This window comes from Patagioenas fasciata, chromosome Z (assembly GCF_037038585.1).
Source record: "Patagioenas fasciata isolate bPatFas1 chromosome Z, bPatFas1.hap1, whole genome shotgun sequence".
NCBI classification, from domain to species: Eukaryota; Metazoa; Chordata; class Aves; order Columbiformes; family Columbidae; genus Patagioenas; species Patagioenas fasciata.
Window position 1 is genome coordinate 7,400,998 of NC_092560.1, and position 18,407 is coordinate 7,419,404.

Below are 18,407 nucleotides of genomic sequence, written 5' to 3' on the forward strand. Positions count from 1 at the left end.
GCCCCTCTGTGGCTGCTCTGACCCTTGGCAGGCTCATTCAGCCCACGCATGAAGCAGAAAACTGTTCACTTTGTTTTGGTTGGGTTAGTTTTCTAAACCCTCAGCTGGGAAAGGGGGAAGAAACGAGAGAGTAATGAGAAGAGGATGTTTTTGGTCCTCAATAGCTTGCCACCAATGAGGAGAAGCAAGAAGGGAAAAGGTTACATGACCAGCAGATGAACTGTGCATTGGACAGCCCTGATAATGACATGATAAAGGCATTTTATGGCCTATGGTCTGTGCAGGAACCAGAGCATCCAAATGTCTTGTTTGCTTCCTCTGCTACAGCAAACTCATCTCTGATGACTAAAGCTTTCCAAAAGCATCAGTTTGGCTGGTCTGGAGTAAGCCTCTGCATTCTGACCCTCAGGAGGGGACAAAGAATTGTGTACTGTGACTTTAGGAATGGTTCATCTAAATGATTTGGCTCTCTAGGCTGGTGACATTAGGTTTTGGAAGGCAAGAAGGTGGGAGAGGAGGCTACAGAAACATATGATCTGTTATGCCGAGGTAAGGGCCACCTGAGCAAACTACAGTCAGGGAGCACTGGGAAGCTAAATAAACACTGAAGATACAAAGCCAATTGATTTCAGAATGTTTCACTCTTCATTTGCATCTGTCATTTGCAATGAAGGTAAGGTAGTGTTATTTCTGAGGACTGCAGCTGCTGATGCATTTTAGAATTTCAACAATTTTCACATAGGGATATTGTGAGGATAATGCTGTAGCTATAGTGGCTGAAGAGAACCAGGTTTGCAGGAAGCTATATTATATTACTACACCAGCAAATGCAGCTGGAAAAAGAACAGAGAAACTTTCAAGTGCATAAGCCTTCTTCTTTTCTACACATAGGCTAGGAAGCCTCTGAAATTCTGCTGGAAAACGTTTTGAAGAACATAAGCACAAAACGTGGGCACAAAAGGAAAAATTATTTTGATTTGGTTCCTTAGAGGTCATCAAGAAAATCTGATGTACTAGGAATTTAGAAATCAGTGGAAATTATCCCCTTCAGGATGGAGTCTATGTAAGAGTGTTTTAATTTTGTGATACTTTGAATTTGTAGTAACTTCTACAAGCTGACACCCAAAACAAAAATGAGTATGAAACTCAGAGTCAGGTGAAGATAACGTGGGGAATACTGTGTGGAGTGGCATCGTAGCACAAACCAATACATCATTAGCAGGTGAGAATATGTAAAACTGTGGAATTAAGTGCTTTTGAGAGTGACTACAGACACCACCTCAGAGTGTATCTTTGGTGGATTTTGTTTCTTTATTTTTAAAGATCAGCGAATTCTGGATAACTGTTCAATGTTAAGTTATATACTGGTACACAAGTTAATGTGTTGCTGGAAATAGTTATGGTAGTGCTTGAAGTCTACAGGTTGAGTAGTAAAAGCACATGAAATTAGGATGCATAAGGATTTGTGAGTTGCAAGTGGATGGGTAAACTGGAAAAAACCCTCCTGTTACTTCTAGTATCATTAGAGTAAAAGGACACTTAGTGGGTTACAACTGCTTTTAACACTTAAAGCAGTACATATAATCAAGGGAGGGTGACCAGGCCTAATGAGGGATATATTCCAGACATGTTGCAAGCAATCAAGTGGAAGTGAGACTAGAAGTGAATCTGCCTTCCCAGAATCATGGTAGGAGAAGGCTTCCCCAATCTCTAAAACTGGAATAAATGAGCAGGATCAGCTTATTTGGAAGGTATCACTAGCCTGGTACAAGATGCTGGGGCCACTGTTCATTATGGCACTAGGTTTGAGCCCCAAGTATTTAGGTGCACACAAGGAGAGAGAGGAAGAAGTAAATGAATATGAGCGATGTTGAATACATACGCTATTATGCAGCCTGGATTTGCAGGGCTGCGATAGGAGCTCTCTGAAAAGGCAGTGCATGTAGCCGAATAAACATCGAGGATCTCCTTTGGGACATACTGTTTCCTCAGACCAGTGTTTGGGTTTCATTTAATACCCAAGTGTTTCTAAGAAAACTGATCACATTGCTGATAGGATACAGAACACTAACATTAACATAAAGCTGGGAAAAAAAAAAAAAACACAACCCAGTAGACTGCATAATTAGAGGCTCTTGAAAAGAGCAGTCTGCTGGCCTCAAGCTAAACAAACCAAAATGTAAATTATGTGTAGGTGAAACAGCGTGCTGGAGAGAGCTGATGTGCTAGGGGTGTGCATGCAGATAAATCACTGCAGTGTTGGGGCCGTTGTTAACTAACACACCTGCCTAGGCAAGTGAAAAAGCATGATTAATTCTTGTGTATAGCTCAAGTTGTGATGCTACATCCAAGCCGATCCCTGCTCACCTTCCCTGGAGGGTGGGAAGGTTTGTACCGGTGGCCATGGTGTCTTGTCTTGTGCAGAAAAACACTTCTGCACCCAAGAGGCCCCTGTGATCTCTTCACCCAGTCCTCTCTTATCATGGATAACTGACAACCAACTGAATCACTTAAATCTCAGATCAGATGTATAGGAAAAGTTTGTATGTATGGACATACTTAGGAAAAAGTATATATTAGTGTATAAATATATGAGGAGGGAGAGAGAGAGAAGGGGGGAAATGACTCATTATGATTAAATAAGTGAGAAAGAGTGGTTTGACATACATCTCTGTTAAAAATACTAAAATTCAAAAAAAAAAAATTTGCTGTTGTTAGTTGAAACTTAGCAAACCAGCCCACCATGAAGAGCTTCAGAACACCTTTTAGAGTACTGCGTCGATGGATTCAAGAAGGTTCATTCAAGAAACCCGAATTCTGAGATGTTTCTAGCGGTTATATTATATTTAAAATATGAATTCAGTGCTACTTTCACTTATTTCCAAGAATTAGGTTTATATTTTGGATGTTAAATGAGTGAGAATCCTGGGAGTCTCTAGATTTGAAATGGAAGTTTATATACCTTTTTGGGAACAAAAAAAGAGCTGCTTTTCTGTAGGCCAGAGTAATGATTTTTGGAGTACAGCAAGTTTCCTGAAACAGATAAATGTGTAAGATCTTCTTTAAGCTGCTTTACTTTTCTTCATGCAAACTAAAAATTATGTATAGATATCGATGTACTAGTTTTCATTGTGTTTTTCAGTTACTGTTTGAAAAAAAAAAAAAAGTGGATGATGTGTCGTATGCAGAACTTCTCATACACGAACGGTTTTAAAAATTAAGTATTTTAAGTCAAAAATGCTGGATATGTGTCTTGATGATGCTCGGATCTGGATCTTTCCTATTATAGATTTGTATTGTATCGTATTGCGTTCACATCCAGCATCATCTGTTAACAGCATAACGTCTGTTGCTGCTGGAGAAGGTGGTAGCATCTGGGGACATTCCCGAGGCGTGCAGTCGTGGACCAAGGTGGCTGTTGTTGGGAAGGGGCAGCTGTGGGTGCTGCAGACGCGGTACCCGAACTGCGCTTTGACTCGCTGCCAAAGCTTGGGAGCTGCAGGCTCCTGCTCCATCACATTGATTTTATAACATTCTGCATAACGGCTATACGCCGCTGTACCCTCGGTTAAATTACGTATATTTTTATTTATGACATGTGGCTAATAAAACAATGAAAGCAACTGCACTTTTTCTCAGCCGCATGAAGCCGTGTATAATAGTTGCCAGCTTCTGGCAGGTTTACTGGGCAGATTTCAAGAGAAAGCAGAAGCTTATTTATTGCAAATCCTTATTCTTCTAAGCCCAGCTTTTGAACCTCATCGAAAAATGTGGCCGTTCTCCTTCTGCTCTTTGTCTCCTTAGAAATAATGATAAACCAAACTCGGTGCTCGAAGTTCAGTTTTAGATTAACAAACAAACTTTCTTGCTACACATCTTTATGGGATGAAGCAAAAATACTGCTGTAGTGTTTTATGGACAAATTATTTCCTGAAAGACTTTGATAATAACTTGAGCCCTTCTATAGGCATATGTTCATCTGAAGAGCCGTCTGGAAACCCCCCATATAGTCAGTGCAGCTTTCCATGGTGGTGCAGGGAGTGTGACTCAGAGCACCTGAGTTATTACAGGTACCAAAACCAGATCACGTGAGCATCTTCCCGGTGTTTTCAGGTTTTCTCTGCCTTTTATGGAAAGTTAGGAGTTGTCTTCATCTGTTGACTTTGAATGGGGGGAGTTTACCACCTAGTTTTTCATCGATGAACCTACTGCTGCAAGGCTTTGGTTGTAAATTCTCATTAGGCTAATTGCATCTTCCCACATTAACATGTAAGGAGATAATTTCCACTGCAGAGTTAGAGTGATTACCGTTTATGTCCTGGTGATATTCTGATAACTAGTTGTTTGACCAGAACCATTTAAATAGCTCTTCTCTTCAGAGTTCAGTAGATATTTGTAGGAAGTGTGAATGTTTGGTCCAATTAGAGCAGAAACTTCATGCAAAACACACCAGCTTAGCAAAATGAGCACTGCGGCAGAAAGAGATAGACAGTAAACTTTTTAAATAGAGTGAATGTATCATCAGGCCATAGATGAATGTTTAATCTAATTGTCTTGGCAGGGAGGGGGGAACTCTGGCCTTATGACATGTCTTTAAAAAAAATTACTTCAGCGTTGTCATAAATTGATTGGAAATATTTTTTCCTCGCATTACTCATGGGATGTCAACAAGTATGCAAATGTGAAAATTTAACATATGTCTCCTTGCTGCTTTTACACGGTTTCTCACACCACTTTAATGAGCAAAATCTGTTTTTTAAAATGCCGCTTCAGACTCAAGTCCTTTGCTGTTGGAGACCATCTCACTATGATTTTCTTAGTCTTCTGCTGTGATGTTAAATAGTTTAATCATTTGTTAATTTTACACACTTGGACTGCAGCCATTTTTATCTTATTATGGTCTTAGGCTGTAGTTAAAGTTCTTATGTCTGGTAATCCTTCTTGTTACATGGTGCTGCATCTTTTTTTGGGTTTCTTTGCCATCTTTCCTCAGAGCATCAGTTTCCATTGATCCTTTTGCTGTAACTACTGCAGTAAAACATCAGTATCTTTCTTCTGATCTCTTCCATAAATGCATTTATTTCTGAATGAACCTATAATGTTGTTAACTTCTGTAAAGACTTCCTGACAGCGTAATAGCTAGGGATGGACCAGCGATTTAGATCTAATAAGACCCAATCAGGTTATTTTGTGTTGTGCCTTCTGTCTCACATCTGTTGGTGGAAGGTGGTCCTGGCTTTCCTGTCACAGGAGCCAGGCAGTCCCCTTGCCAGCATGGTCCTGCTCTTAATTTGCCACAAGTGCCTCAAGCCTAAAACCCAGAATATTTATTCTTTTCCTGAAATCTGCCATGTCTACCCCCCACACCTAATAAACACAGTAGCTTCACCATTTCATTTCACTGCCAGTATTTTTACATCAAGATGTAATAATGCACATTGATGAGTTGGAGATGTTGTTATAATTACACGTAATTCGCACATTCTGTGTGTTCAAGTCTGTTTTGGAGTTGCCTTTTTGCAATGTTGAGGTGTACTGGATGTTTTTGGCTGGCAAAGATGGGCTCAGGGCAGAGATGGTGATGGTGCTAGAGCACGGCTGCTTGTGCCATGTTTTGCAGGTAGACACCCAGGAGTCCTGAGATAAGACCTGAAAATCTTCCTCGATATTAAAGTATTGCGCAGTCAGTTTGGGTATCACAGTGCAATATCAGCTAAAGCTTTCAACAGAGGGCACACAAATGAAGGTGATGTGCCTGCAATAAACTGCTGGGTTTTGTGTTGTTTTGCTCTCCTTTGTGATGTAGCAAAGATACACTCATGCAAATCCTTTTATCTGGACTGCAGGCTTCACATTTTGATACGAACAAAAAGGGAATCTTGGAAGACAAGTGAGATGCTTTAAAGTGTAACTGGGTATGCAGGCCATCTTGGCTGTTGTAGACAGTGCTTCCTCTCTGCCGGTTACATCTGTCTTAGATTTTATCTACAACCATTTATTGCTTAAAAATTTAAAGATTGTCGAACTGGGAAGAGTTAAGTGAACAAGATGTGACTTCTTTGGTTTTTTAAATGCAGTTGTGCTTTGGGGATGAGCTACTGGAAAGTATGTGATGATCTCTCTCTCTGCAGCTCTCACAGATGCATTATCACGGTGTCCTGAGCTGCTCCGCACTGAGCACCAGCTCGTGCTCCATTGCAGAAACCACAGCGCGCTTCACACGCTGAGTCTGCCTTTGTCAATATGGCACAGTATAAACCAATAAATAACTGCTCTGTAAAATACTGGAGTTTAAAAGTGGGCATGACCCATCTCAAGATTCAAACTAAACCCAGGCATGTGTTTGAGTATCGGTTTAATTTTTTTAATTTGAAGAAAAAAAAAGTACGTTTTTGCTTTCAAAGTTGGAGGGAGAGTAAAGTGTGTGTTGTATATACAAAGTATAAACAACTAATGAAAACAATTTTTATGGAATTATTCTTCTAGGTTTTAAAATTTCATACTTTAAAGGTTACTGCAATAATTACTACTCTGTCAGTGCCATGATGACAGTTACCTCATCTACTACTGCATAATGTTTTGAACAGTAACACGAAAATAGATATTCTCTGCCTCTCTATTTGGTTTAGGTAAAGTACATATTTTAAAAATATGAATAATAAAATGTTTCAGATAAGAATAGTGGTGTATCATGAAGTGCATACAAATACATTTTCTTAAAAATGGTTCAGCTAGCAAATGTAAAAATGTGCAGCCTGACTTGATTTTCCTTTCTCAGACTGAAATGTTTTATAGACAATTTCCAAGCAGTATTATTGAATTATTCTTTTAAACGAGATTTCGTTTTGAAAATCTTGAAACAGACAGACGGGAGCCTCTCTGGAGAGTCAGCTGAGGAACAGGAAAGTGTTAGTTTGGTATTCTAATCCAAATCTCACTTGCATAGGCTGTATTGATAGAAATCGGTTGTTGCAGCTCCGCTCTTCTTGGGTTACTGAGCAGGGCTGCCCAGCCCGAGATGCGGTGTATCCATTCGGGCAGTGAGTGCTCAGTTTGCAGAGAGATCCTCATTCCAGTGCTTTGCACTTAGCTGGAGATGAGCCTGGGTGCTGAGGATCAGTTTGTGGGAAGCTCCTTCGGGAGCTGTGAGAGTTGTTTGTAGCTCGGTTGTCATCAGAGCTTCTCGGTGCGCAGGTCTGGATGGATCCAGAGTTCTGCACTGCACTTGGGAGATGCGGTTATACGGGGTGCTGGGATTACTTTTCCTGATGTAGACTGGAGTTTGCATATTCTTTGAATAAACACAGGCTATTGTTCAAGTGTGTGAACAGCTCGATGTGTTCCACATAGAAAAATGTTTGATCTGGAAAAACAAGCGGTGTTGCTGTATGCATATATCGCATTTACAGTAAGCAGGATATAGAGTGGGCAAACAGGAGCAGCAGGTCAGTTGTTAGCTCACTGGGCACTTGTCCAAATATCATTAAAAATGTTGACATTAAGTAATTTAGGGGTTTAATAATATTTAATTAAATACTATTTAAACACCTCCGCTCAAATTGACCTACATGTCTAGCTTAAAAGTTCTGTATAATAGATTTGACATGTTCAGTATATAGTGGTTTGTGAAAGGCAATAGAGTACACCTCAAACTTCTGATAATCCCTTGTTTCTAAAGAAGAGGAACAAACAAATGCACAATACTAAATATTGTCCTTTTTGTTTATTTTTCAGATTAGCACTGTACGTATACGAATATCTGCTCCATGTAGGAGCACAGAAATCAGCCCAGACGTTTTTATCAGAGGTATGTTTCCCCATCTTTTTTTTTCCTTACGTAACTTTCCAGTGTGTGCAAAGTGAGATAAATATACCTTGGCCTAGGATAAACAGCAGTGGCAATGTCGAATTTCTGTTTACATTGATCAGCATAGATTTCTGATTCTGCAGCAGCCAGTTTGCCTTGTCATTTAACACACCTTTGCATAACTGTTTTTGCTGTGATTGGTAACACTATTCTGTGATTTGCTACTACATTGGGGAAAGATTCATCTATTTTTTGTAATAAATCTGCATGTTAGAGAACGCATTGACCGGTACTCTGTTCTGATGACCTTCTAACTTATTGCTGATACCTCCAATTATGAATGATGTACCCTTCCAAAATACACAGTGATCATTTATTGTGCATCCTACTGTCATACGCTTGCAGTTCACATTCTCTTGAGCACTGCTGATCTCCCTGTGTGTTCTTGCCATGCTTCTAACCACTTGTCATCTGGTGAATCAATTATGACTACAGCCATTAGGTCCTGTTTCATAAACACTTTCAATATCTAACAGTATTTTTACCTTTATGCAATATTTTTTCATAGTCTTTTGAAGACTTTATGTACATCTTTTGAAAATTGAAGTAAATTCTGCCTACTTAGCATTTTACACTTTTCCTGGGATGGAAAAATACCTGTATGCCATACATATTGAGGTCTTCTGGATTTATTATTGTTTTTAATCTTTATTTGATGAGAAGATTTAAGATACTAATAATAGTTGAATAGTGAGGAGAAGTGAGGAAAAAGTTGTGCTTGTGCTTGCTTCATCTGGTATTTCTCTAAGATTTAATAAAATTACTATGCTAGTGATTATGTTTTTGAGGTGGGATAGGGGAGGGTGAAAACCTGGAGCATTGTTTGTGGTATTTATAGAAAATTCACTTAGCAGAGATGATGAAAAGAGATAGAATTGTGGTAGTATCAGTATATAGTAAAGTATATTTTTGACAATTGTTTTTTCTCTTTGGTAAAGCAATGGAAAAATAAGAAAGAAAATAATGGAGCGTATAGTCTTTCCCCAAACAGCTGTCATTTGTAAATAATACCCTGTGCAGGATTCATTTTGCTCATTTTGGTTTTATGATATATTTCCAAAATGAGCAGTTGGCAGAAGTATAGCTGGTATGACATTTGGATTTCTAGAAAACATTCAATATCTTGTGTTGAAACTTAGCATTTAAAACTAATCCACTCTTTGGTTATAAAGAAAATTTCAGGTCTGAGCAACTGTAATAGGCGAACGTATATATCAAATCTTTAAAGTGAAGACTAATAGTGGCCAAAAGATGGTAAACACAGGGCAGGGCCAGATATTGTATAGAATTGGTATGCGGTGTCTGTTACATTTCACACGAAGCTGTGAGTTTATTTACGTCAAGCATTAGCAGTGCAGAAGGGTAAATACCATGCTGACAACACTTGTGAATGTTGGAACCAGAGGCAGTTACCACTGATACGGAAAAACCTGGAAAAAATAGTATCTGGGAGGACAGGCTTAGAATGAGAAAACTATACACTAATGTGGTTTGAAGAAAGTATATTAAAATGCACAGGTTAAATGGCAAGTGGTAAAAGCAGCAGAAAAAAATGATAGTTGATTGTGCAGGTGTTAACAGGTCTTAGCACTGTAACGCCCATTCAGTCCTGAGCTGCAAATCACAAGGAGCTCTGCCCCAGCTCTGTATTCCGTGTCAGTCAGCCGTTTTTTTTGGAGAGTGTTTGCATATGGGATGAAAACAAGAGAACGCAAGTTGAGAGAAGCACAGAAAAAAGTCCTTTAGTGAATTTATGATGTATTGAAAGCTACAGTTTTTTGTGCGTTTTTGTCCTTTTCTGGCTCAGTACTGTTGAGAAGCAACTGCCCCATTGCAGCCAGTTTGTTGTGAGAGCACTTCAGGTGTAGGAGACACCCAGGCGGCATAGGAGGAAATTCGTGTTGGTTTGGACCCTCCTTAAAAAGCATGGCTGTTGGAACTCAATGGCCTCTCTTCCTCGGCAGTCTGCATCTGCTAGAATGGTTGGGGTGGATTTAGTTAAAAATAAGTAGCTCTAAAACTTGAACATGTGGGTGTAGAAGGAGTAAGCGTACATAGATTGTCTGACCTGTTTGTCATTTATATGTGTAAATGACAAAGGCTAAGAGCCCTTTGTTTAAGATCTACCAGGGAACATGTCTGAGAGTAATGGAACAAAATTAAGAAAATTCCAGTTGGATATAATGGAATCCACTGTGCCCCTAGGTAACTTAGAGATAACTTAGAGATGGTTGTTTTAATCATGCGCGTAATGCTTTGTGTCTAGTTTAAATTCCATAGAAATGATCCACAAGTCAAAGGGCTGGAGAACTTGCCCTGTGAGGAAAGACTGATGGAGTTTGGTCTTTTCTCCCTTGGGAAGAGAAGGCCCAGGGGACACCTCATCACAGTGTTCCAGTACTTAAAGGGTGGCTACAAAGAGGACAGAGGCTCATCTTTGGTAAGGAGCCACATAGAGAAGGTGAGGGGCAACGGGTACAAGTTGCACAGGGAGAGGTTTCATTTTGATATGAGAAAGAAATTTGCGGTACAGTGAGAACAGTCATTCACTGGAACAACCTCCTCAGGGATGTGGTGGAGTCCCCATCGCTGGAGGTTTTCAAGACACAACTGGACGGGGTGCTAAGTAATCTCATCTGTGCTCTTTTTCCCACAGAGGGCTGTACAAGATGATATTTCAAGGTGCCTTCCAACCTGAGCTGTTCTGTGATTCTATGAGTCAGTAAGGTCTAGAAGTCCTCTGCTGATCTTTCAGTTAGGAGGTGAACTGTGCCTTGTGGTCCTTGTTGAGTGCAGCCTTCAAAGCTTTGTTGCCTTCATCTCTAAAACATAGGACCTCAAGGTCTCAAGGATTTTCCTGGATCTCTTGATAGCAGAGACCTCTTCGGTGTGTTGGCTGTAACTCTTGTATCCTGATCTGCAAATTTGCTTCATTTCAGGAGACATGGCATAAAGTACTGGTTTGAAGTAACTCAAGAGCTGCTTCATACCAGTTCATCATAAAACTGGCGAAATGTCAAGGGGCTAGCACAACTAGCTTTCATCTAAACCATGTCATTGCTTATGAGGGTTGAATCAAGCTTTTCAGATGAGTACACACTTTTTTGATACAAAAGAAGCTGTTTTGCTCCAGATTCTTTCCTTTGGTGTCCCAGCTGCTGTGTTTTCTGTGAAGAACTGATCGTTATCTGACGTATTTTCTATGCTTGAAGTTAGGTCCTAGCCTTGGAGGAATAATTCCCATTAGCTTGGCTGGATCAGGAAGGTGGGCATTTCCCAGTTAATCAATCACCTGTTATGAGCTTAATTGTTACAGTTCACAATGAGGGTATTTTTCTAAAATTAGTAACTCTTTATAAATCTATCTCTATAGTGAGACAGACTGACACTGGGCATGTGAGACAGAAGTATGTATTTTTGAAAAACAAAACCAAACCCCTTTAAACAAGCCTCGAACGTCCACGTTTCCTATCAGACTCCTGTATAAATTTCTCACTATTAAATACGTCCTTTAGAAAGGACCAGCATGAGCCCTGCGAGTTGGGTAATTTCCTCATCAAGCCCCAGTCTGAAGAGCATGAGCTCTGCTCAGGCGTAGAGAAGGCTTTCTGCACACAGATAATTTTTACTCTTAACTGAATGATTTTTCAACTTCAGGAACAACTTCTTGTTTTGGTTGTGTGATGCATCTCTTCAGTACGTTGTTTTTGAAACTTCTCAGAAGTACTTTGTGTTCCTGGTGATGAACACAAGTCCTTCCGAGCCATTCCCATTGCATGTGAGGAGCAATCGTACCTCAGGGAAGTGTCTTTGAAGAGTGCGTAATACCTTCATAGCAGCTTTGGCTTTTATTTATCGTTTTCATTTTTTATTAATATATTTTTATCTGCCAGCACTTAAACAGGAGCTTTTAAAAATATGCTTTTTATATATTACCTGCTGTTTCATGGTGGTGGTATTAAGCACCATGCAGTTGGTTCATGCTGACGACTTCACCAAGAGAAGTGATAGCACCTCAAGGTTGCCTTTTAAAAATAATTTTTCAATAGCAATAATATTTTTAATAGTTATATTCAAATAATATGTCAAAATTATACTAGGTTACTTTGTATGAGAACATTTTTAGGTGTGCGAACTACATATTCTGCTCCTGGGAGCTATTGGCAGAGCTTGTATGTGTTTAAATTTCTGAAGAACTGGATGCGGACATGAAGTGGGAGTTGAGAATCAAAGTTTTTGTCTCTTTTGGAAAATGCTGGCTTTACCAGTGCCTCTTGTGTTACGAACACTGTATCTGCCTTTTGTAGTAAGATTTTATTTTTGTTTATATGTATATATCTTTGAGTACCTTTCATATTCAGGCTGTTTATGCAGTTCATTACAATAAGCCCTTCCTGTCTGTAGAATGGAATATGGTTTGTGTTTGAATCATTTTTTTTAACAAAACTGGAGAGGAAATAATGCTGTGTGTAGTTGTAACAGGAGGAACTCGGAGTGCGTGCAACACCCTGGTTTCACCCAGTTCTAACATTCTTCTGTACGGCGTTGCGTGGATTTCAGGCTTTATTGTAGTCCACACTGATTTTGTAGTGAAGAACAAACTAATGACTGTGTCATTAATAAAATGGTTGTCCAATCATAGTTAAGATGCAACATTTGGGAAGAGTTGCAGAGAAGCCGAGTGCTGTCACGGTGCGTTATGTCATCTGATGGGTTTGCTGATCAACAGGAAAAGTGTGAAATCAAGGGTAAAAGTTCTTAAACTGCATTTCCTTGGAAAACTGTTAAATAAATAGAGATTCCTGGGTGGAAAAGCAGCCATAGCCCGTATAGCTCTGTTCAGGAGCCAGAGTAGGCAAGCCAAGCCAGACGAGCTTTCCATTTTCACTGAGTGCTGGGAAAGTGGGTTATAACTCTGATGCTGCTCGTATTTGCCACATTACCTCCAGCAGTAAAGCACTCCTTGAGGATTATAAAACACTGCTCGCTTTGGATGAGGAGGGAAGACTGCCACCTGCTGAACCAGTAACACCAGTTCTGTCTCTTCTGTGTTTTCCTTAGCGCAAACTGGAAAAGCTTTTAAGGGCGCTTTTTATCGCAACTTTTTTTGGAGTGGGGATTGACACATGCATTTTTGACCTTAAAATAATCACATGTCAGTGTTGGAGTGATAAAAGAATACATCGTTAATAGAATTCTACTCAGAACTGAAATTAAAAAAAAATATATAATATACGCTATCCTAGAATAAGAAAAGCTTATTTTAGGTATCAGCTGTATTAATAAGTGTAATAAAATAAGTAATATGGCCATCCAGATTGATGATGATAAAACCTTGCATATCTACAAAATCTTTCCTTATTTTTCTTTTTGCTATCTGCCTGAGTTACATAATGTGTTTTAGGCATAACAATCACAAAAATGAACACCTCTGTTTCCATTGTTTTGTTTTAGATAAGATGGGAAAAAAACATCACACTGGGGGAGCCCCCAGGATTCTTGCATTCCTGGTGGTGGTAAGTATCAATTTTCTTTTGCTCAGGTGTTCAGATTATGTTGATTGCCTGTTCCAGCAGCTAGAGGCAAGAAATTCAGGTGAACGTTGTAGGAGGAATGTGAAGATGAGGATTGAGAAACATTTTCCTGTTAGGGAATGAGAGAACAGAAAATTAGATACAGAAAAAAACCCAGATAGCAGATATGGGAAAAGAAACATTGCATAGTGTATTGTTAGGAAAGCACCTTTGAAAGAAGATGGCCTGCAATTCTTTCTTCACCACCTTCCAGTAAATTGTGCATGTAAGAGATCATTATACATATCTGAAATAATTACATTTGGAAGAAAAAGAAATTGTTATATATATGTATATACAGCAACGCTGCATATGGATGTGAGCTTCCTCAGTCTTCATTCCATGTTTTAGCCACGGGAATAGCATATGAAACCAATTAGCTGAAGGCAAGCTACCAGCCTTTTTGTGAGGCAGTGTGCATTAGCTGGGCTTGGTGCTGCAGTGTTTGCATTTTCAGTTTCTCTGAGCTCAGGATATGGGTAGATGTGGGGTAGACTGGTAAGTTTTTGTGTGTGATACCATTTGCTTGTATATGCTGGTGTGCAGAGACACATCAGTGTTCGTAGAATTCCCATTTGAACACAGAACCCCAAGTGATTGGTACATCTGCATGGAAGGTGGCATGCTCTTCACTGACTTCTCTTTCATAGCTTTTAGCTGTGTGATGGAAGCGTGGCAAGGAGAATGTGTTCCTTGTATCTCTATCTGCATTATCCTCAGTTTTGATCGTCTGCAGCAGAGTGCTCGCATTTTCCATGATTCCATATTACAGTGCTGGAGTATGTTACAGAGGATTAAGTCTAAAACAATAAGGAAACACTACAGAACTCTAATGTTAATTTTGTGGTTTTATTTGTTATAGCATACACATAATTTCATTCCAGAATCTTTTTGTTGGAACTGATTTTTGCATAGCTGAATAGTTGGGGAGGGAGACCAATGGGAGAACCAAAATTTCCTTTCACTGTTCATAAGCCAAGAACATACCCATCTATTTCCCACTCTTGTCCATAAGCCTGTTTCTCTGGGACCTTCTGTTTAAAGCACAGTGTTGGACATTGGAAGGACTCCTGGGTTTCTCTCTGCCTTTTCATGTTACTGTGAATCTGTCCCTTCCTGTGCTTTGTGGAATTTAATTGCAGCACATGAAATGCAGAGCTTGAGTAATAAGCTTTGTAGCCTTAAACCTTGTATATTAGACTAGCTTTTTGGTTTATACTGTAGTGGTATTAAAGGAATACAGCACTGCTTGCCTTGAATCAGATAACCGGACTTGATTCTTCATAGATGTGTTACAAAGCCAAATTCTTTCATAGAGGTAAGTGTTTTTCATCCGCTGGTGAGGAAGCGATATGTCTGTTTCTATATGTGAACATGCATGTGTGATGTGTATATACTATAAATGTACACAAGTATTACAATGATTTTCTCACCATCTCTGTAACTTCTTAACTTGCAGTGTGTTTTGGGATCTCTACTGTGCAGCTCCAGAAAGACGAGAAACATGTGAACATTCAAGTGAAGCAAAAGCCTTTCATGACTACGTAAGTTTTGTGTGTCTTTACTACGTTTTCATTAATGTTATGTATAAATGTGATAGCAAAGTATTTCTGCACTACAGAAACTCAGAAATGCAGGTGTCCATCATATCTACATAACTCTCAGTTTATGGATATGCCTTAGAATTAGAACTTGCTAACTCTGTGATTACCCAGCACCATATGGAAAACCCCTGGAAGCCGTCTCAGAGGTCAAAGTGCTGTCCCATGTGTTAATGCAGAATGAGGAATGTCCTTCTGTCCACCCCGCCATGGACACATCAGACTGGTCACAAAGACATAGGGCAGGTGGAAGCACAGATATGTCCTGTCCACATGTCCGTGTTCTGTTAGTGCTAAAGAAAGCGCTGTTCAGTAGATGGAATTGGTCACCTGGTTTCTATCAGGACCATACTGACTTAGTGTGATTGTTTGTGGGATAGTTTTGTATCCTCGTGTTAGTGTTTCTCATCAATGTAATAAACACTGAAGCATCATAGAATAAGTCAAATGCAAAATCATCCAGTCCAAGAAAACAGGAGGAATAAAGGGCAGAAGTGTTATGCCAGTTTCGATGCCTTTGAGACTTAGTTCAAAACACAGCAAGGAGTTTGGTGGTGTTTTGCCTTCAAGGACTAGTAATAACAACAATTTAGAAACTAGGGCCCAAAACATTGCAGCAGTTTCATTCTGTTTTCTCAATTTTCATAATGTAAACATACCTCTACAAAAATGTGAAACTGCATTCCAGGGTTAGGATGGAATCTGAGTTCTTCCTGCTATGTCAGCTCCTCTGCATCTGGTGATTTCATTTTTCTGATGAAACCCTTGCGGGGCTGAGCACTCTGAGTTGGTCATTCCTCTGAGCCATTGATGTGGTCTGAAGAGGGAGTGTAACTCTCATGGTACAACTCCGAAACCTCTTTCTTTGAGTGTTTTCCAGCTCTGTCAGAAGTACTGTCTAGTTACCGCAGAAGAGTATTTTTACAGATAAAATTAGAATTAGACTGCCATAACCCAGTGTCTTACAAATTCGGAGAAGTGGGTGAATCAGCCAAGTGACCATTTTCCCTTTTCTATTGTCATAAGCTGATAATGGCTGATAGTATGTGACCTAATGGTGATCTTGCCTTATTTGTAGTTAACAGTGACTGTAGGTTGCAAATGCACTATCAACACAGTTAGAAGTGTTGGTCACGTTTACTTACAGACCAATGCCACTTTAATACCCTCTTCTTGGTGGCTAACAGGTAACCCAGTGTGGACAGTTTTGCACAGTCATGTCCAGGCTATATTGATCACTAATTATAATTAATGAAAAATAAATGTCAGAGAGAGGAAAAAAGTTATAAGGAAGTTCTCCAACTTGGTAAAGCACATTCCTCAAATTAAAATGAAGGAACTCTTGCAAGTACCGTTGCTGCAATATTTTTTACCTGTTCTGTTTTAGATGTGCAATTGTTGGAAAAATACAATATTTCACTGTTGTTTTGAATCGTTGTTGTTAGAGCAAGGTTTAACTCTCCACTGAAGGCAGAATAGTTTTACAGGAATAGTTATGACTGCAGGGAATGGCATTAGTGCATTACATTTGTGGAGATCAGAATGCACAGTATGGCAGTTGACTTCAGTGGGGGACACAGCGCTCTCAAAATGTAATATGTGTGCCAAAAATCTGAAACCTGAATAACGTTGCTTTGAAATAATTTTGAAACAAAATGATCAGAGATGGTAAATTTTCAGTGAAAAAGTACTTGGAAATCTAAAAAGGAGACGAGTACACGATTCTTTATACTCATGAGTGTTTCACTGATCAGTAAGTTCAATAGTGAACCTAGATCTAGAGTTATACTAAGAACCTGAGCAGGTGAATCAAAATAATGTCAAATATAATGTTGTCTTAGTATCACTCTTCTAACATTTTTAACTTCTGCAGATCTTGGAATATTACATGGGCTTATTGCTCAGTTCTGTCTGCATTGTGATGTGTATTGTCAGAATTTTAAAAAACTGAGGAAATAGTCAGATGAGTTCTGTGTGTGATACAATTTTGTGATTGAATGTTTAAGTTACTGTATAAATAAAGTTGTGTTTGAAGGAAAAATAAAATGATGGTATGCTTCTATATGCACATCAGTCTGTGTTAAGACAGGGTGGATGTTTATTTTAGAACAAATTCACCAGGTATTTCTAAAGCCCGTTCTATCAATCTTTTGAGGTGATAGGAAAAGCTAGCTTTGCATTATTTTTGTCACAGTTAAGATAAACTCATCTAGTTTCTAGCAAGGCTCATGGTGTTCCTTATCACCATCATGTCCTTTTTGCTTGGTAAGGCAGTCTGCATCATAAGTGCATACGTTTAAAATCTTCCGTGTATTTAATATTTGATGAGCGTATTGTACATTTATGTTAAAGAACGTGGCAAATCATTATAAAATACAACCAAGCATAGTTCACAGTAGAGGAAGATGAACATCTATTAAGTGAAATCCTGACCCATGTAGTGTTTTGCCAGTTGATTGGATTCTGGCTTTGTCATCAGGCTGAGGGGTCCGGTAAATCAAAACCCTGCTGTTAAATTGCAGGCCAAGTAATCGAGCATTTGTAGCTATACTGTCATACCTGAAAACAGTAATTCTCAAATACAAAAGGCACAGAAGCCTTGTTTACTAATTCACACTAGCAATTCAGAATTTTTTGTTATGTATTCTACCTGACCTAAGAAAAATAATTCTTCTGGAAGGTGTGAGTGATCTGCTTAGACCATACATGTCAAGTTTAACAGTAAGTAGGCTGAATTAGCTGAACCAATATCTCATTTCTCTTTGCTTTTGTGAAGAGAGAAAGGTTTAAGAAAGTTTGATTAGGAGGAAAGCAGTTGCATCTGATTTAATGATTTGTGAAATACTGCTGCCTCAGTCAACATAGTTGCGAGTCAGTCTAGAACACACACAAGTTGACTCAGGTTGACTCATAGATACGGAAAGATGTGGGTTTTTAAAGTTTACATCAAGTTTTGCAGTATCTTAACTGCAGCTGCAAAAATAATGCCATTTGATTTCCCTCCCTCTCCTCCTCAGACAATACTTTTTTGAGACGTGAGGTTTATTTCTTTATTTACTTTGCTATGAGATTTAATAATTTGCTTAGCTTTTCGCTGAATCAGTTAAATAACTGCGGCTGAACTTTGTCCATCTGCAGTATACTTGTGAGAGGAGACTAGGAGGATCCTTCTTGCACTGTTGATAGTGCTGTCCTGAAGAAATGGATATGGAGTTGCCTCTGATATCAACTCCGCCTAATCAAACAAACTGAATCTTAACCTGTGTGTGCCTACCAGCCTGTGCCACTGAGTCTGTTCTTGACTATTTGTGTAAAAAAAACAGTAAACTCAAATTATTTTAGGTAACTATTAATTAAATTATCTGA

General features: G+C 39.1%; 1 protein-coding gene across 6 annotated transcripts in view; it reads left to right on the plus strand.

Moving 5' to 3' along the window:
* SSBP2 (single stranded DNA binding protein 2) overlaps nt 1–18,407 on the plus strand; it is a 176,599-nt gene that overhangs the window by 33,919 nt on the left and 124,273 nt on the right. For all 6 annotated transcript variants that reach the window (XM_071802458.1, XM_071802457.1, XM_071802456.1 and 3 more), the window contains exons 2-4: nt 7,735–7,807; nt 13,322–13,383; nt 14,900–14,984. In XM_071802458.1, the coding sequence (XP_071658559.1) occupies nt 7,735–7,807; nt 13,322–13,383; nt 14,900–14,984 (220 nt within the window). The remainder of the gene's footprint in view (nt 1–7,734; nt 7,808–13,321; nt 13,384–14,899; nt 14,985–18,407) is intronic.